Raw genomic sequence first — 21,792 nt, 5'->3', positions numbered from 1 at the left:
CCACGACAAATGGTACTTTAGGTTTGATTCACTTTTACAGGTACTGAGACATCGATCATTGAAAATCTCGAGTCTTTTACCTAATTCCTTACTGATGGTAATCTTAAATCATTCATCGTAAAATATCGACTGAGGCTATAAACACTTGCCTACCCTTTCACAAGAAATTATAATCAATTCGCAGACATTTTACAACACTTCATTTTTTTTATATTTCAAAATTTTTTCTCATTCACCTCCTTACCCCCCCCCCAGGCTGTCTACAGCTACTAATATTGTACTAAACATATTGGACCTCTTAATGAGTTTATTTTATTTGACTCCATAACTTTACCATAAAATAACTGACTTGAATGGCCTTGTACTCACTCACTTGTCACATATTATCTCTAAGATGAAAACAAGTGCTCACTGGCGCACAGTGGAGTAAATGCGGCAGAAAATCGATTTCCTAAAAATTGAAATTTTATAATTCAATTCACTTTTCTTGCAGTATTTGAGCCAGAAAATAAGGCTGTAATAATGGTTTTACAAAAAAATTGATTAAAACCAGTTAACAATGCTGAAACCTGAAAATTATAAATTTTGCAAGATATATAGCAATTTTCGAACGGTAGTCAATTTTCTGAACATTATTGAACCTCCATCCAGCGGTTCGTTGTAAAAACTCGCTCCCAACCCTAATTTCCTTTTATGTTTACACCCAAGTATGAGATAAAGACAACAATTCAACGTTGGTAAGGAATCAGGTGGGGTAGTTGAGGGAAAATTAGCAATTTGCGAAGTATATTCGGTTTTTTAGACATTCCAAAAAAGCTTCGTTGTTCTTTGCCTTTCTTGCTTTCACATCGAAGTGCATATCTATCTCTGTCGTTTTCGACTGCCTACCTAATAGCAGCACTGTTTTAAATAGAGCTATTTAGCGTAAAATCTCGAAAATATGATAAATTTGGCTATTTTCTGTTTTGTTGAATAATTGTGTCTTAACTGTTACTGTTTTTTTACTGTGGAGAATCCGAATCATATATCAGAAATATCGAATCATGAAAAGTTTTTTTAATTAAACGGTATATCGATAAGGTATCAAAAACTTTCATTTCATTGCGGACGAAGTGCAAAAAGGTATTGACATGTATACTAGGTACATAATTATAGTCAATTTTTTAATTTTGAACTTGTTAAGAGTTGAGAGACGGATTTGTATCATCTAAGAAGAAGAAGAAAACTGAAGAAAAAGAAAATAAATTTTATGTGTGGTGATCAGTGACCGTTAGTCGATGATTATTCGGAAATCGTGAGATGCGGTCTGGTGTGATGTAGGTTTCAGAAAAACATTTTCTTTATCGTGCCAACGTTTCGATCTTTATTGAGATCATCTTCAGTGCATGGGATTTACAAACATTGTTTACATTTAACAAAACATCCTAAATGTTAAATGTAAACAATGTTTGTAAATCCCATGCCCTGAAGATGATCTCAATAAAGATCAAACGTTGGCACGATAAAGAAAATGTTTTTCTGAAACCTACATCACTCCAGACCGCATCTCAGGATTTCTGAATAATCAATAAATTTTATACTGGGCCTTTGCGCCCCTTGCATAACAAAAACGTTCAAAATGTGTGAACAATTCTTGTCAAAATTAATATATAAATAAATATTTAATGTAATACAATAACGATAAATTAATCGTACTGAATTAAAAAAAGGAAATTTAACAGAAAATTGACCATCCTCGGTGTTAAATTGTAGGGACAGGAGGTAATCAAATAGACAGGACTTAAATGTGGAAAGGGTTGAGGCACGGCGAATGAGTGAGGTATGGAATCCCAGATGGTTGTCGCAGAATTGTTGGATTTGTATGGGGTACAGATCAGAAGGTTAACGTGTGGCGAGTGTGTAGACTTAAATATTAACAAATTGCAAATATAGGAAAGGGAAATGGGATGGAATGGTTTGATCGAGAAAGGAGCCAAGAAAATATAGGAGCGATACAGCCATTTCAAAATAAAATACATATAGACACAAGAGATCTCTTTGGAAATCTAAAAATGAGAGGAAGAAAGCAGGTCATAATTTCCTGGGGCTCCTTAACAAGCTTGCTGGTGGGTCCATCGAAGACCAAACTCTAATCGAAATTGGAAATCATAAGGGAGGAGACGGCACAATGACGCTAAGATGAGTCAAGTGATGAGGGAAGTCAGCAGTACATACAATTTTCCTTTAGTGAACATACAATAAAGGATACTAACTTGGAAAACTCTTGCACGGACAGGATGAATGGGTGAATAGGAAAAACGGTAAGTTACGCAGAAGTTCCTTGCAACTATCTTACCAAAATAAAGTAATGAGGAAAACATGCGGAAACAGTAAAAACAGAATGTAGGAATAACTTTAGAGGTCTGTGAGTATGTAATTCGAAAATTCGACTGTCGGCTATTTTGTTAAAGAACGCCATCTTCATTTGAATTACGTGCTGTTTTTCCATCCAATATTAACTCGTGGGCCGGATTGAAAACTGTAGATGGGCCATCGTTTGCCGATCCATGTTCGAAAGGATTGAGCTCCAGTTTAAGTGAAGGAAATCGTGAATATTACCAAAAAAATTATAAAACTATAGCCCTTCAAAATACTTTTGGTTTTCTTCGAAAAGAGATTTTTCTGAATAAAATAATTGCTCCATCAAAGACAAATGCCACCTCGTAAACTTGACCTACATCCTTGCTGATGGGTGTGATAGCAATTTATCACAATTCTTTAAGAGTTAAATCGTTAATCCGGCCCGTTTGCGTAAAACACTTCTTTTCCATCGGGCCGTACGAGACCGGTTTTCAATTGAAAGGATTATCCAGTCCCGTCCCGCGGACCAATTCTCTCTTCTAGGAGTTGGACCATAAAAAATAGACGCCTCTTATTTCTTTAGGGAATCTCATTAACGAAATCCTATAAGGTGCTGACAGTAATCCTCGAGAGATACTCTTCCGCCCTGATGTAACTCGATTCCCTTCGCTTACTTTGCGGAAATAAATTTGGTATAAATTCTCTTCACCCCATAATAATAAGAGAGAAAGACAGGCTTTCGGCTTCGTTATGATAGAAAATAAAATTTCTTCATAAAAAACAACAACAATGTACTCTAATTGCATAAAACAATATACAGTAAACAAGTTTTGTTAATATCAAAAAAACTAAATTGGAAAAGCATTACTTTGTTGAATATTTATTTCCATATTGCTCAAACCAATCAATAATAAATTCTCCTTCTGTCATTTTTCCGCACTGCTTTACTGTAGATTTTAGATACGATTTGTAAACTTCATCTAATCTTTTGAAGAAGAAGAAGAAGAAAAATAACTTTATTCTGGGACTGGAGTCCGCTGAGAATAATTTACATGAAATAAATAAAGGAATATCCTTCGATGAAATTAAAAGTAAAAAGAGATAAAAATCTTGGCACAATGTATACCAGTAAGGCAGGACCGAAGAGAAAATTACAAGAATATTAAACAAAAATATCAAATGTGAACATGAGGTCTCTGCTTGGAGGGAGAGGAGGTGATTATACAGGTGGGACTTAAAGGAGGAAATGGAGGCAGCGTGACGAATAGAAAAGGGAAGAGAGTTCCAGAGTTTAGGGTTTCGGATCAGAAAGGATCTTTCGAAGGTATGGGTTGTATGTTGCGGAAGGATAAGGTCGATTGGGGATGAGCGGGTGTTACGAGTGAGATGTGAGGAGTTGAATTGGAGGGATTGGATGATGTAAGGAGGACGTCGAGGGTGGATGGACTGGAAAAGAAAGCAACCTAGAAAATAATGTGCACGGAAGAAGGGGAATAGCCAGGATAGTTGGGAATACAACCCCGACACCCGGGATCCCTGTGGGGTGCCGTACACTAATTTTACGCAACAATTCATAATACGCTTCAGTCGCGCATTCTCCCCCTCCGAGAGATCACCGTATGCCACACAGCTATAATCGAAGACGGGAAGTATAAGTACAAGGAGTTTGCGGGTGGAGAAAGGTAAGAGAAGCCAGGACCGACGAAACAGGCTGAGGGAGGCAATGCAATCTTTTAAGCTTCTGAAAAAATTCAGAAGAAAAAATTCTTCACCGTTTTTACCGACTGATCTTAGAAAATCATGGTTAAGCCCTTCGGCATTTCTCTTGCCTAATTTTGGTCAAAAGAGTTTTTGTCGAAATTTGAACCAGTTCACATTTCATTTTCAAAATCCAAGCAAAATGGAGGGAAAATTCAAAAGGTAGCTCAAGTGGTAGAGCGGCTGCGTATTTAGCCGAAGGTCGTGGGTTCGAATCCCGCTTGTGACACTGACTTTTTTATCTCAACCAAAACCTTAATTAATTTTAAAAAAATCATAGTTATTGAGTTTTAAAGGGAGTTTCATCATACAATCAATGAGCCAAATGAATCCAGCACCTTTAACCTTTCCATGAATAAGAAGAATCAGCTGGTATCGTGGTGTCTGTTGTTGTGAGTGTTCTATATATGTCTATCTCAATTAGGTTATTTATTGTATGAACATTTTTAAGCCTGAACAGTTTAAACCACCATCTTTATTTATTTCAAATGTAAAATTTATATTATGGTGTAAAGAATTAATTAGTTAGAGGAATTCATTTAGATCCTCCAGTGTTCTCGATCATATAAATAAAATGTCGTCTCCACAAGTGCACAGAATTAAATAATTCGTTATTTGATTTGAGTAGAATTTTTTTCAAAGTGATCCATAAATATTAAAGAACAAATTGGGGATAATGGAGATCCCATTGATAACAATTTGATTCCATAAAAGTTATTATTAGACATACAATTGTATGTTTAAGAGGTCTACTACAGCTTTTGATAGAAATTAGTTAATGTTAAAACAGTCTGTGAGTAGAACTATCTTTTCCAAAAAAATGAATTGACCCCCACCTCAAATTATTTCTATTAAGTAAGATTTCTTAAGGGTAATACATACACGAACTTTATTATGATGGCTGTGTACAGTATAATTATGTCTTAATTATCCTCTACCTTTAAAGTCTAATTAAAACTCCCGAATTTCTATGATTTATGATTTTATGATGATGCTATGCATACATGCAAGTAAACAATTTTATTTAAAAATATACTATGATCTATTTCTTCTTTCTTAAATCTTTTTGTTTAATAAATCTAAGATATTTTTCGAAGTTTCAAAGTAAAATGTCAAACAAAATGAAAATAGGTTATGTTATTTCCATTCATCATTAGTCAATAAACAATGGTTATATGAACAAAAGAGCCAAACAATTACAGTTAACTAAAGATCCAATTACATTTTCACAAAGACGTTTGAAACGACCCATTTGGTTAAACGAAACGAGACATCTATCCTTTCATACTGTTCAACATTACATAACATTCATAAAAGAACGTACAAGATAATATTTCCACTATTATAAGATTGCAAAGCGCATTAGCGAACGGATGCACAACTGGATCAAGCGGAACTAATTGGAAGATTAATTTAAGAATAACTTCACACCTTCAAAGTTTTCAATTTTTTTTAAATATATGCGGTTGGAACAGAAAATTACATGAATATATATATATATTACATATATATATATTACATGAATATGATATATTAGGACTATAAATAGGGTAAAGTAAGTGGCAAATTTACAATGTTTAAGAGAAAATAGATTTATTGCAGCAACATTTCTTATTTTTTTAACTTCCGTCATTCCAAAGTATGTGCGATTGGTCGGAAAATAACTTACTCAAAAAAACATTAGGACTATAAGTAAAGTGGAGGAATACGCCTGCACAAATCATCTAAAACAAACTTAAAGCACAAAAAGTCTATTTTTTTTTTACTTCATTTATTTGTATCTACAACTGTGCATGTATTATATACATCCAGCAGATTGGATAGTTTATGTTTGTGCCATTACGGGCACTATAGAGAAAGCCACCATATTAACCATTTAACATTAATTCTTATCCATATTCTTTTTAGACGTTTACGTAGTAATTGTGGGGAATGGAGTAATCGTATTTGTGTGTTAATGTGATTTTATAATTTACTAGGAAAACGTTTGTAATGTTGTGATGGATGAAAGACCTGTTGGCAGGTGAAGATCTCTGTGAAGTGTTTATCTGTTATTGTTTACATAAAAAGGGGCAGAAACAATTAGTCTTAAAATTTTGGATTGAAAACTTTGTAATCTTTGAATATTGGAATATTTGGCCGATCCATTAACTTGGCATATCCAAATAAGTTTGAGTAAGTATGTGTAAATCGAAAGTTTTGATTTTAATGGTAATTTTGATTGTAGGTTGTGTAGGTAATAAACAATTTTAAATAGTTTAATCAGTGTCTGTTTTAAGCTGATTTAATCGTGTGTGTAGATGCCAAGCTAGTCTTCTATCAAATGTAAGTCCTAAATAGTTAACTTTGTCGGATTGAGGAACAGGTTCATTTTATAAGTATATGCTAGGGCAAGTCTCACGACGGAGTGTAAAGGTGATATGTTGTGACTTTTAGGGATTAAACTTTATTTTCTAAAGATTGCTCCATTTTTCAATTGTTGATATGTGGTTTTGCATCATAATTAAAGCTTGTGTAGAAGAGGGATGACTTGTTAATATGGTGGTATCATCTTCATATGGAGGTATGTGTATTCTCATTTGTGAGTATATCAGAAGTAAAAATTGTGTACAACAGCGTAGTGAGTATTGACCCTTGGAGCACATCTACAAGCACATCCTCCATCGCAAAAGTCTCCGTCTCCTGGTTGACTGCAAAAAAATCCTTAAGATATGATTGTATAATATGCATATATTATGCCTAGGGTAAAAATTAATTTTAATTTATATAATAATCCCTCATGCCATACTTTGTCGAAGCCCTGAGAAACACCTAGAAACACTCCAGTCGTCTACAGATTCTGCTCGTGACAGGAAGTAATGAAATCCGTAACTCTGTGAAGTTGATGAGCACGTTTGAAGTAGCAATAGAGATAATTGAGTGTACTGTATGGATGTACTTATGTGTATGATTGTATTTATTTGTATGAATGTAGTGTTTTAAAGGGTAAATAGAATATAGACATAATTGGGGGCTGAAATGACCTAGATGTCGGAAGCCCCAGTAAAAAAAAATAAAAAAATAAAAATAGAGATAATCCTTTTGTAAATTAATTTTTCGCATAATTTAGAAGGAACGGGTAATAAACTAATAAGACGATAAGATGGTTGGGAGCTTAAATTTTTATGGGGCTTTGGGATCATTTTAATGTAAGAATGTTTCTACTGTATGGGAAGGTATGTAGTTCTCAAAATGGCGTTAAATAAATAAGTCAATAAGACGCCGGCTTTTTTTGGGAAGTTCTTCTATTTTTTTAAATTTGCTTAGTTATTTGTTATGGAATTAATTAATTTTAATACTCGCTTTAATACAAAACAAATTATATTAGAAATCTCTTATAGATCGGCTGCTATGAGGGAAAAGATTGTACCCTCAGATTTTTTATTGCAAGAAGTGGGGTTCGCCAAAATGGGTTTCGGAGCCCAATTTTGTTTTCCTTATAGATAAATGAATTGCATCTGGCTCTTGAATGCTTGCATTATAGTAGTATTGGTGATGTTTTTTCCCGTTCTTGTTATTTATTTAGCTTTACTATTTACTGTAATTTCACTTTATTCTTTTTATAACTATTTCACTAGATCTCATCCACTACGTAGCCTAAACTCGCATATTCATTAAGGTTGTAGCCACAGTTCTTAACATTTTAAGTGGATGTTTAAATCTGCTAACTGTGTAAATGGTTAGAAATTGCTTCAAAGTCATGATAAAGTGGATATATTCCAGCATGACGAAATAACTGAGTGTTTTTCATTCTTTCAAATTACTCTTGATTATTTTATACAATTATAATAGTAAGACTCATATAGAGGTTATAAAGTTAATAATAATAAAAATAATAGAACAAAATAAATGAGAGAGAAATTTATTTTACTTGAAACTTAAAAGTTTGTAACATAAACATACAAGCCAAGTATGACTATATTCAGGTCAAAATCGTGCCATAACTTATTTACCCGTGAGCGATATTAAAAACGGCATTTGAATAAAATACAAAAATTGTATATAACGTCATATACGCAAACCCGCCCATCCATTTTTATTAAGAAATAAGAAGGTTTTTCTTCTCCTCGTGACCAGAAGAAGACCCAGGGAGATCCGGCAGCTTTTAAACATATTTCACTTCTGGATTCCTTTCACGGTGTGCGATGGAAATTTATTCATGAGTGCCTCTCGCATTGTCACGCCTCCCATGAACTCGGTCTGAATCTGTTGTCCGAATGAGGAGTGCAATTGAGACTGAATGAAGTTACAGGTGTGATCGGTTTCATCCAAGCCCAATAGACCCGTTTTGACTGAGGTATGATTTGAAATATTCAACCTTTATAATAAAAATGTTGTCATAATTTGTAAATAATTAACTGTAATTAGTTAAAAACAAAGAGAAAAAATACTATTTGATATGTTGTGTTACTTAAGAGGTTGTTCAGTTATTGACCAACTTTGATTATAATCTGGTTTGGGATGTTAATGGGTACGTGTTCCTTCAATTATACAGTTGCCTACTGTTACTTAAGGGCACAAGAAAGCAAATGTTTTTGTATTGACCAATTAAGTTAGTAATTCCAGGCATACAGAAGGGCTTAACCAACTACCGATCATGAACGAGAGGAGGTCGAATCACATTACAATACTTTACTCATGCTATATGATCCATTAAAAACCCATGAGCTCTGCCGGGATTCGAACCAAGAACCGCTAGTGTAGCAATTCAAGTCCCGCTTACGAATCTGCCACCACGATCCCGCATTTCTAAGCCTAAAATATTTTCAAGTGCCATCAGCTTATGGATTTCATTTATTTATTCATATAAGTGCGTTCATCGTACTAATATATTCAAATTATTTTCCCTGCTAATTAGCCTTGCAGTTATATCCGATCCCATTTAGATCATATTTCATGTAAATTAAGAAAAACGCTAAGCCCCCCCCCAAGGCTAATTTTAACAAAATCAAAGTTGATCAATCATCACTGATCGTTGGATAATATTCAAGTAATTTGGCCTGCTTAGCCTTGTATTCTAGTTTATACAGAAATCCTTTTAGATCTGGATCAAATCTGATGTAGATTAGGTATGCTAAGCCCGTCTCAAAAAATAGGTGACTTTTTTACTTAATAAAAATACAACATAAAAAAGCTCGTGCACTCATCGTTGTAGTATATTCATACAACTTCTACTCAATTATCCTTGTATTGAAATTATGCGGAAATCCATACATTTGGGTCAAATCTGATGTAAATTAGGTATAAACGCTAACGCCCAGAACACACCGGAATTTGTTTGAAACAAGCCGAAAGAAAATATTTGATTGTGACTGAATGTGACGGAAGCAATGTCAAACCACACTGCAGTAAAACATGTTTAGTCATCAGTGAACCCTGGTAGTTTCCGTGTAGGGTTGGATTATGTGACAAATTAAAATATTATATATTTGTGTATCCAAAATATTTTCATATATTGCTACATAATTAATGTGCGGCATGGTTTCTGATGAACTTGTGCCATTCATTGGACTATGCTTTGAAGTGGCCAACGAGGGGCCAAATATACCTATATAATTTCACTAGTTTCGAGGTCCGCTTGACCAATTAATATATTACAATTAATTAAGGTTTTTAGTTGAGATAAAAAAGTCAATGGCACGAGCGGGATTCGAACCCACGACCTTCGGCTTGATACGCCGCTGCTCTACCACTTGAGCTATCGTGACCTCGAACCACTTGGACACCAACCTCCAATCTCAACGTGGGTTCGAATCCCGCTCGTGCCATGGACTTTTTTATCTCAACTGAAAACCTTAATTAATTGTAATATATTAATTAGTCAAGCGGACCACGAAATTAGTGAATTTAATTAATTAAATGAAGTATACTTCACTAAAGCTCTCCGTGGCCATTTCATTTGTCGCCGAGAATCAAATTGATTACACGACTTTTGAAAAATGGCAAAAAGAAGGGGAAATTCAAAAGGTGTGGTTGAGATGGGAGATTGGTGTCCGAGTGGATCGAGTGGTAGAGCAGCGGCGTATCTAGCCGAAGATCGTGGGTTCGAATCCCGCTCGTGCCATTGACTTTTTTATCTCAACTGAAAACCTTAATTAAGTATACCTATATAGTTAATTTAAAACTGCCTATTCAAATTTTCCTTTCCTTGCCTCTGGTTCGTCCATTTCAAGAATTTTTACAAATGTCATTGCGGGCTTTTATAGCTTTTTTCTGGACTGCAGAAAATAGACTATTGGTCGGCAACCTTGTCACTAGCAGCAGTTGGTCGTTTCTAGGTAGATAGAGACGTACGACTTGGACAAGTCGACGCCCTTACCACTCGGCCACCGTGGACCCCAGTATTAGCTAAATAAATTGACAGATATTTACTAATTGCTCATTGATTTATGTCAGGGCAGTTTCTCTTATTTCTTAAAAAACATGATTTTAAATTTACTTTTAAATGGCGCTTGTGGGGGCCACGATTAAGGCAATGAATTTGACCCCAACGTATTTCAAATAGATTTTTTTTAAATGTCTTTATAAATAAAACCTGTTAAAGTCGATAAATCCAATTTTCTTACAAGACAAATAACCAAGTTTTCTTCACGGAAAAAACTATTTTCTCCAAGATTAATCAAATTCTCATTTCATTTCATCAAATTTAGACAAAGGGGACAAACACTACGATGTGGCCAAACATTGATTAGCAAACTAACAAACAATATCAACAACTAAAGAGCACATCAAAACGGATAAAGGGATAAAATTGGTTTTTGCATTGGTCATGCGATTATGCACTCACCGGAAGCAGATCGTTGCTAGGCCCACCAACCTGCATAACATTACTAAAGTAACATGCAAAAGTGCCAGTATATAAACAAAATACATTTTCTAACCTCTTATCATCAATATTAATCTTGAATGACTTCAAAAATTATTTAACAATTTAAGTTTTTTGTTTTAGTTTTTAAATTTCCTCACAGTGCAGTTTGTGTAAAATTATTTAGGAAAAACTCACTTCTGGCGGATTTGGAAACGAGAAGAAGCAGGTTTTTGAAGTCATTCGGGGTCGCGGAATCGTTGAAGCTCCTGTGCATCGAACTTTGCCCGAGTGCGGTGAACACAGTAGCAAGCATGAAATGGCATTTCGAGTTTCCCTTGGACGAATTTAAACCATGGTTGTGGTAAATCAAGCCGACCACTTTCCAATTAAAGTTGGACAGTATGACGGTCATGGCAGCACCGATGGATCTGTCGGCAAGATTCAAATAAGTAATTATAAAGTTGTGTTGGGCCGAGTGTAGTTGTGTTCACCTGTATGATCCCATGACTCGGGTGAGGGTCGGAAACTCTTCGTCCTTGTATTGGAAATGGTTCGCCTGCCCGCCTGCTGTGATTACCGGTATCTTCCATACCCCTGAGTACCTACTAACTGGAGCAATGACATAATCGCAAACTGGACCGATAAAAGCATCTGAAACAAAAAGTGCGTTCAACGTTAAAGCGATATTTAAAAACGAATTCAAATAATTTGAATCAAATCCGTCCAACGTCATAAGTAAAGATTGGATTTCTGAATCATGAAAAGGACGTTCTATTGACACAATTTTTATTTTGCAAGAAACTGAAAATTTTTACGGTTTACTCCACAAAATTGCATATTTTCCAATTGGTTTGGTGATTGTAATTTTTTAACCATGAAAAAACATAAAAACATACTACAATTAATTAAGGTTTTTAGTTGAGATAAAAAATTCAATGGCACGAGCGGGATTCGAACCAACGATCTTGGGGTTTAGATGGGAAGTTAGTGTCCGAGTGGATCGAGGTTACGATAGCTCAAGTGGTAGAGCAGCGGCGTATCTAGCCGAAGATCGTGGGTTCGAATCCCGCTCGTGCCATTGACTTCTTTATCTCAACTAAAAACCTTAATTAATTGTAATATATTAATTGGTCAAGCAGACCACGAAATTAGAGAATATAAAAACACACTTTTACTAGATTAACAGTATTGAGTCAACGACTTGATAGAAAAAAACTTTTTTTTTTTGGTCAACATTCGATACCTAAAATATTCCAAAAAAATGTTTATGACTGCTCAGCTACCGGGAAGCGAAAGCCGATGAGTGTTGACAGCCAAAAAAGCAGGTATTTTCAAAAATTAATAGGGATATTTTTAATTTATTCTATTAATTTTGATTAATTTAACCGATATATTCTTGTTAGCTGGATAAAGCAAAATAGAAAATATAAACCAAAAATTTAAAAAATTGTTAATCCACATTTTTAATAACGAATTTACTTAAGAATAATATATATGAAGATTATTAATTTTTATTCAGAAATCGTGAGATGCGGTCTGGTGTGATAGGTTTCAGAAAAACATTTTCTTTATCGTGCCAACGTTTCGATCTTTATTGAGATCATCTTCAGAGTCTGAGATTTACAAACATTGTTTACATTTAACAAGTACATTTAGGATGTAAAATGTGGATTAACAATTTTTTTGTTTTTGGTTATTATTTTCTGTTTTTTCTATTCAACAAAAAAGCATATATCGCGTAATTTAATTAAAATTAATAGAATAAGAATAATTTATAACTATCCCTACTCATTTATGCGCAGTTTAGATTAAGTTGTTTGTTGTATGTTACTTGTAATAAACTTTAAAACTTACTTACTATATTATTTCGAACTACTTATTATTATATCCAGTTATCTAGTTGTGTTTTTTATATTTTTTTGTAAACGTTAATTGTATTTTTGTACATTGTATATTTCAAAAAAGAATATAATCGCTTAATTAAAAAATAAACACAATAAACAATGTTTAAGATAATATTTAATTTTGTTAGGTTAATCAAATCTTTAGGGTACTGTTTATTCCACCACAGGCCCGCCTACACATCATACACATTCAATCTTATAAATACATTCATACAATTTGTCTAGTAATAATGTCCAGTGTAATAAATTTGGGGAGTTATTGGAGTATGTGATATTAAGCTAGAGCTGCCCCCTTCTGCCTAAAAAACTAACCTAATTAGGTGGGTCTGTGGGGCATGCTATATTCCACCACAAACCCATTCATTCATTCACACACACTCACGAGTTTGTGACGTTGTGTCATTAAATTTATTTGTATATTTTTTCTGATTTTAGTTAGGCTTTTTAGGCTTGGGTTAAGGCTTTAATTTCATTGTGTCCCAGGAGCCTGTTTGTCATTTCGAATGCGATCCATGTGTCCACCGATGGTATTTCCAGTGCCACTTCAATTGTCAAGTATGCCTTGCCCTTGTAATGTTCAGTCATGCCAATCTTTGTAATTTTTGTTATTAAATTTTGTGAGTTTTTCAAACTTTTTGGGCTTCGTATGAGATCAGAGGTCTAACCGTTGTTGTAAACAGCCAGTAGGCTAATTTTGGATTTTTACCCCATCTTTTACAACAAAATCTCTGGCCTAAACTCATTATGCTCTACGCATTTTCAATTTTTTTTTCTCTTTTCGCCTCTATCATTCTTCACACTTTACAACAGTATACAATTTTAAAGAAATGAATTTTGCTTGGAGTTAAACAAATAGACTATTTTTGTTATTATTTTTCGACGTGATAAAATCAAAAAGTGTCATTGTAATCAGTGATGTCACGTCCGAAATCTTCCATGTTAGTGAAAATCTTTAAGCCAAAAACTGTGACACAGACAAATCTTGTTTTCATTCAATAATAAACAAACACTTATTTAACAAATATGAATGTTTGGCTTTGATTCAGAATACAGCTATCATTAATGATTGGATAATTGTGTTTAAACAATGATAATATGAGCTTTTTATTATGCTTGCTGATAATGGATGTTGAATTGTTGACAAAAAAAGCTTTTATCGTTTCACTCCACAAACTAACACCATTTACTAAATCAAGGGACAAAAAACAATTTATTCTCAAGTAGAAGCTCCACAGGATAAATGAGAGTAAAATGGTAAGATTTCCATGGGAATCAGAAGGAAAAGAGCCATTGTGCCAAACCATAAACTTTGCACACGATGTTTCGAGTGGGCAGCTTTCCCCGTCGTCGAAACATAAGAGACACGTTGTTTCCGACACAAATGATAATAACTTTGCCAATGAAGCACATTTAAATATATACTAGATGAATATTTGGCACATTTTAAAGAATGTGTTTTTTTATTTATTAACATTGTACGTTTGTATAATACATATTTCTTTCCAGAAAATGGCTTCGAATATCACTTTAAATCAAATCTAGGAATAAAATACTGTCCTAGTGAATCCTACTTAAGCTGACACTTATATATATATATATNATATATATATATATATATATATATATATATATATATATATATATATATATATATATATATATATATATATATATATATATATATATATATATATATATATATATATATATATATATATATATATATATATATATATATATATATATATATATATATATATATATATATATATATATATATATATATATATATATATATATATATATATATATATATATATATATATATATATATATATATATATATATATATATATATATATATATATATATATATATATATATATATATATATATATATGCCTGTCTCTGTATCTCTCTCTCTTTCTCTCTCTCTATATATATATATATAGAGAGAGAGAGAGAGAGAGAGAGAGAGAGAGAGAAATAGAGAGATGCATTTATAGTTAGATAAATAAATAAGTGGATAGATAGACAAATATAAATAGATAGATAGATAGATAGATAGATGGATGGATAGACGGATAGAAAGATAGAGAGATTGTGTGTGTGTGTGTGTGTGTGTGTGTGTGTGTGTGTGTGTGTGTTTTGCCACATATAGTGAGGGCGTTTATTTATACCACCGCTCCCTTAATCGATTGCACGTGTTTAATTACAAATTAATACAAATTCAACCAACAAGCAAATTAATTAGTACTACCTTTGATTTGGTTTCGAGATATTACAGAAAGAAAGAAAAATAGATAAATAAAATACGTTTTTATGGTATCAACGGATTAATTTGGATAAATGAAATATGTTAGTAAACCGAAAGTGATAATGAAAACAAAAGCGTTAAAAAATAAGATTTTAGAAATGTTTCGAATAAAATAAACAATTATTGATTAAGCTTATTGTGTGTGTATGAATGTCGCCCGCGCGCGTATTATATTTCCTTCATTGCATAAGGGGCTTGGTTTACCGGTCTTAGAAGCCATCGCCAATCATTGCCAGAGGGTGCTGTGGGGCGGCATTGCGATCCGCTGGATGTCGATGCCGTGTAGTGTAGTGTGTGCGTCTATCTGTGTGTCTGGGTGTGTGGGAGAGAGAGAGAGAGAGAGTGAGAGAGGGAGAGTTGTGATATAGTGTTAAATTGGCAACTTAATTCCTAATACTTACTTAATATTCGTTATATTTCTGTACTTCACTATCATTCAAACGGATACACACAAGTGTCATTTCAGTTTTAAACTAAAAGCGTGAGAACAGATTTTTTTCAATGCTAGCAAAATTAATACTTAATAATGAACGACAATTTCAATTGTTGTAAATACTTTCGTTCGCAAATTATTATTATGATTGGCGGTCTCTGTTTGCTTGTCGGTTTACGAGTTGATTATTTTACGAGACCAAGTCGATGTTTTAAAAGAGTGATTTTTTGTTTTAACAAGATGTCGAAACTTTTTAACAAAATCAAATGACATTACCAATCCTGCCTTCAAAAAAAGGATTTCTCACGAAAAATAACCACCGGGGAGCTTTAAAGAAGGGTTCGATTCAAAGCATTATTCTAAATTGCCTTTAAAAGCTGGTGGAGACATCTGAAGGTCTTGATGCTTATTTACCCTCGGGGTTTAATTTACACACATGACTGAATTCCTAGTGTATTTTATTTCAAACAATATCAACCCGTTCGAGCAGCGGAGTATTTAATTAATTTAATTATCGATTAAACAATATGAAATTCCCAACCACCTAAACGCAATTTTTCCATATTTTTTAACAACTACACCAAAATTTTGAATGAACCGCTTGATATGTTTAGAAACCAAATAAAACCGATTGAACAGATTTTTACAGACAAGTAAGCGATAAAAACAAATCGACACGTTATAAATGTCTACGCAAGTTGCACGTTGTCATCGATCGGAAGAAGCATAATAAGTCCAAGAAAAACAACTCAATTATTTATTTAAATACTGATATAAAACATTCTTTTGAATCATTGGTGAACCAAGTAATCCGCTAATCCTCTGATTAATTATCTAATGGTAATTAATAATAATAATAATAATAATAAATTGCCTTTATTTATATTATTTGACAATATGTAGTTTAATCTGGATTTATATGTTTAAACAGGCTTTTCTCATGGTCATAAGGCCGTCAGGGGAGGACTCACACGTATATATAAATTGTATAAGCAATAAATGTTCTAACAAAGCAATAGAATGTAGTATTAATTAGCAACGTATCTTAACCCTAGTTTAATAATATAATTTATGCAAAAAAATAAATAAAATGAATAAAAATAAAATAAATAAATTTAAACAATAGTAACATATAACAGTTATACATAATGTAATATAATAAATACATAAATAATAAATATATGTCATTTTACATGCTATTAAAATTGTTTTAATAAATTGTTCTTTAATGTTAAGCTAAACAGGTGTGATGAAGATTTAATCATAATTAAATTCTTGTATTAACCTCTCTCTCTCTCTCTCTATACTTCCAAGCCATTCTACAATACTCGACTAGTTTGGTCCAGTCTTTTTCTCCTCGTAAGTGTACAAGCAATTCTTCTTTAGTTAGAAAGCACTTTCCAAATATCAGCATTCTAAATTCAGAAAGAATTGAACAGTGGGCAATGAAATGTGTAATGCTTTCCTCTTCGTTTTTATTGCATTAAGAACATAGCTTATTGATCTGGCCAAATTTGTACATATTTAGATTTAATAATTCACATCTTATTTTCATAAACCAGCTTATTTCAAGGTTGTTGTTTGTGCGCAGGTAAGCATTACAATTTAGGATGGTTTTAAATTGGGGGTGATATAAGGAATTACATGCTTTCTCTACGTACGAGTTTTTTACATTGGCTTCAACCTTTTTCATTATATCATTGATTGTTTGTTTTGAGTTGAGTAATACTTGGATAGAAATACCATGTGCCTTTTCAATCTCGCTATATTCCCTAAAGCAGAGTAAATTTTTTCCTTTTTTCCCCTTAGTGTGGGTATCTGTCAGGGGGTCAACTTGAGGCACCTAATTATATAACTGAGGTGTAGTTTTAGTGTATATAGGACAATAGGTGTAGTTTCTAATTCTAGGTAGAGCATATAGTTAGGCGTGTATGAGGGTAGGTTTAGAATTCTTTTGAGGTAAGATCTTTGCACTTTTTCTATAATATCTTGGTACTTATATCCCCATACAATGGTAATTACTGGCTTCATTACGAACTCGGCAATCGTATGCCTTCGTGACAACTTTCTTACATTTTGTCCTGACTTTTAGCAATTGAGTTAAAAACCGTAACTCCTTCTCTCCTATCTCACACTCACTCTCTCTCTCACGCTCACTCACTCTCCCTCTCTCTCTCTCTCTCTCTCTCTCTCTCTCTCTCTCTCTCTCTCTCTCTTTCTCTCTCTCTCTCTCTCTATTTTTTACATAAACAAATGTATATGTATGTATTCTTTCTCTCTTNTATATATATATATACCTTCTCGCTTTCTTTCTTCCTTTCTCTCTGCATATTTTATTTATCATGTTTATTTTATTTACTGGTGCGACCTTAAGTGTGTTTATATGCTAACTAGAAGAAATAATAATATACACAACTTTTTTTAATTTAAGGGTGCATACGCAGCTTGGTCATTTCAGCCCCGAGCGCACGCGAAATATAACATACATTGCATTCATTTTATTTTCTAGATGAAGTGTTCAATGTTTGTTTCATGTTAATGTATTGCTTAATAATGAAATTATTTTCTTTATAATAAAATGATAAGTTGCTAAATGTATATGTCTATCAATAACTGTAACTATTGGGAAAAACAGGAGCGTCGGTGGCCGCAACGACTTAGGCATTGACGCTGTGCTCATCAGTGTAAGTTAAAGGACCTTGCATTCGGAAAAAAAAAATACCAGCATAACTATTTTTTTAAACGTAACGTTTTATACAACATCATCTTTCTTGTCCATAAAAACACATTATTAAAATTAGGAAAGTGTTGCAATGAAAATAATCCAGTTCCAGATCATTATAACATTATTTACTAAGAAGTCTAATAAATTATGTGTTGAAAACATTTAAAATTTTTTTTAAAAAGGTTGATCCTACTAACAATAAGTTGTTTTCACGATCCGGATTTCGAGACTAAAACTCATCATCGGCTTGTAGGAGGATGAGCTGTAGGCTCAAAATCCGGATCGGTGAAAACAAGTTACCGTGAGTAGGAACTACCTTTTTAAAAGGATTGAACAGCACACTCACTGCACCAGTTATCTTTTCTATGCTTGCAGCATTTATGTCAATTATTCTTAGTGTTTGTTGACAAGAGGATTAAAAATAAAGCACAATTTCTTGCCAGTTTTATTTTCTAAGAGTATTAATTTCAAAATACTTCATTTATACGTATAACGGAAATTATGAATATGAAAGAGAAAGAAACGATTTTAATAATTTCATACTAAAATCCGTTTTTTATTCATAATGTACAAAAATACAAACAAACGTGTCCTTGTAATTATTCAGTGTATTGAACCTAACTTATAAAAAAAATACTATAACAAAATGTAATATTTTTATCTCAACTAAAACCTTAATTAATTGTAAGTTATTAATTGGTCAAGCGGAACACGAAACTAGTGAATTTAAAAAGTTTAAAATGAAGTGTACCTTCACTAAAGCTCTCCCTGGCCATTTCATTTGTAACCGAGAATCAGACATTTGAAAAATGGCAAAAAAGGGGGGGAAATTCAAAAGGTGGGGTTGAGATGGGAAGTTGGTGTCCGAGTGGATCGAGGTCACGATAGCTCAAGTGGTAGAGCAACGGCGTATCTAGCCGAAGATCGTAGGTTCGAATTCCGCTCGTGACACTGACTTTTTTATCTCAACTAAAAACCTTAATTTATTGTAAGATATTAATTGGTCAAGCGGACCACGAAACTAGTGAATTTTTATTAATCACTAATTAATTTAGTATATTACACATATTGACATGATAGTTCTCGTTATTATTTTAATATCCGGCATGGCTGCAAAAGTCGACTTCATAGGAAATAATCCCTAAGTGAGAAATTTCAAGAATTGTGTTCCATAGATTTCCATCGCTCTTGATAAAAACTTGACGTTTCGTGTTTTGTGAGGAAATCTATTCGGACAAGTTTTAAGCAATATCTTAAGAGAAAAGTGCAAAAAGCTTTTCTTAATTATTTCCCTGTGGAATATAAAAATGGAAGGGAATAAATAAACACAAAATATAAACTTTCGTCAGCTCGTTTATTTCTAGCTGATGGCGAAAAATCGGAACAGAGCTGATCTATTTCGTTCAAACCGTATTGTAAAATTTTCCGTTTTAAATTTCGTGGTTTCCTTTGAACAGAATTATTGAGAAATTTAGTAGCATAAAAGTGAGGATAGATGAACGAATTACCTGACAGAGTAATTAAGGTTTAAGATTACTTAAACCCCTTGAGTTTAAAATTAGGCCAACCTCAGGAAAATAATACTGAGGAATAATTATTTAAATTGAACCACAACAAGTTTAAAATAAAACATCCGGTCTTTCAATATGAAGAATAAACGAGATGATTTTTTTTTTAATTGAGTAAAAACCTACTGCATATAAATATAGCATGTTGTTACAAATCAAAATAAATTCAAACAAAAGTAGTCCTTATACGATATTATAATAAAGGAAGCTAATTTTACATATCCAACTTATTTACAAGACTGACGAAATAGTCAATCGTTTCGTCTTCTAACAACACTGAAACCGACCACCTTCTTCCATTGTATAATGGGTGCGTGACTAGAGGTTTCTTTCGACAATTAAATGGGAAGACGTCCAAGAACATTCAACCATGATCCGTTATTACTTGGATCAGTTTATGGTTCAATGATGCCCACAAATCAGCTTCCTCACTCCCACTTATTCTCACATAAGCTTTGACTTCTTCGATGCTGATCAGTTCCTTTCAAATGGCATCCACCAAAAATCCGTGATTTCTGGTATTTTCCAAAGCTTTGAGCCTTGCTATCAATCAGAGTAAATTTTTTGAATGTGTTAGTGACTTCATTTAACTTGTGTGTATTCCAGTGCATACATTTTATTATTGCCGTAAATTCCGCCTGGTTATTGGAGTATCCATCATCAAGACGAGATTTTTATTCCCAATCCTAACGGTGTTGTGATAAACTGCAAAAGTTCAACCGACTTTTTCGCTTACTTGCCTACATCAGTGGATATGATATATGCCACACTTTCTGAAACGAAACGTTATCGAACCGGCAGTACTTTTCCAGGGTGAGCCTATTCGAAGTAATGCATAGGCGAAACTATTTTGTTCTCGTGGGAAGTTCTTGTCGCTATCGACATTTTTTCCAAATTCACTAATTATACGGAGCTTTTAAGTTTTATTAGAATAGTACTGGCGAGGCTTCAAATGGGATGATTCCAAAACTTCTGATGGTACGCAGTGCCATCAATCGTTAGACACGATTAAATTTTTTAGCTGTATTTAATTCCCATTCGATATATACATAACGAGATGGATATATAATTAAATAGAGAGAACCCAAAGATAATAAACAGTATATAAAACACAAAGGAACAACCTAAATTTCAAACGTTACCTACACAAAAAATAATTTTTATTTATAAAAACAATTTTGAAAACATCGACCAGAGTACAATGTGGGATTACCGGTGTCAATTATTAGTGATGCTAGGCCGAAAATATCATCCACATGACCAAGCATTCTTCCCTATTGTAAGCGATGAGCCGAGAAAAAATTACTTTTAGTAATTGACACAATTTTGTTAAATATAATACCGATAATCAACAAAAATTGAATCAATGCAGTACGGCCAAGAAAAAAATTAAAAACGTAAATTATTTTTTTAGTTATAAACCTCCGGGACGGATTTATGTATTTCCAACAATCGGTCATTATTACTTTAATTCCATTTTTTCAATTTTTTATTCAACATTTATTGCGGGTTTTTCGTGAATATATTTACCTTACATATAAGTTTGTGATTATGCTTGATTCTTAGGTTCTACTTTAAGATATAAAACATCATTACTTGTAAGAAAAAGAAAAACTTTTATGGATAAAGTACAGAGTAAATTCTTTTGTAAGTTTTCTTAAGATATTTTCACTAACAATACCTACTGATACATAACTTTGATGAATTTGGAGTTTTACTAAATTGCCAAGATTGATAAAATATTAGATATATGAATAATGAAATATTAACGAGGGTATAATTAGACAAGGAATCTATGATAGTTTCAATGTCAATATCAACGCACCAAAATGGAAAGAATATATCAGTAAGGATTTGGGTATACAAAGAAAACAATTGCCGGCCCGGTAACGATCGAAAA

General features: G+C 33.0%; 1 protein-coding gene across 4 annotated transcripts in view; it reads right to left on the bottom strand.

The window, feature by feature from the left end:
• Window positions 1-21,792, bottom strand: part of LOC106670312 (atrial natriuretic peptide receptor 1) — a 501,739-nt gene that overhangs the window by 341,125 nt on the left and 138,822 nt on the right. For all 4 annotated transcript variants that reach the window (XM_024228825.1, XM_014400509.2, XM_024228826.1 and 1 more), the window contains 2 exons: window positions 11,437-11,596; window positions 11,141-11,373 (listed from right to left, as the gene is read on the bottom strand). In XM_024228825.1, the coding sequence (XP_024084593.1) occupies window positions 11,141-11,373; window positions 11,437-11,596 (393 nt within the window). The remainder of the gene's footprint in view (window positions 1-11,140; window positions 11,374-11,436; window positions 11,597-21,792) is intronic.

The sequence above is a fragment of the Cimex lectularius genome, unplaced genomic scaffold (genome assembly GCF_000648675.2).
Source record: "Cimex lectularius strain Harlan isolate CLEC.00 unplaced genomic scaffold, Clec_2.1 scaffold165, whole genome shotgun sequence".
Taxonomy (NCBI): domain Eukaryota; kingdom Metazoa; phylum Arthropoda; class Insecta; order Hemiptera; family Cimicidae; genus Cimex; species Cimex lectularius.
The sequence above is the reverse complement of the archived record's forward strand: the minus strand, read 5'-3'. Positions and strand labels throughout refer to the sequence as shown.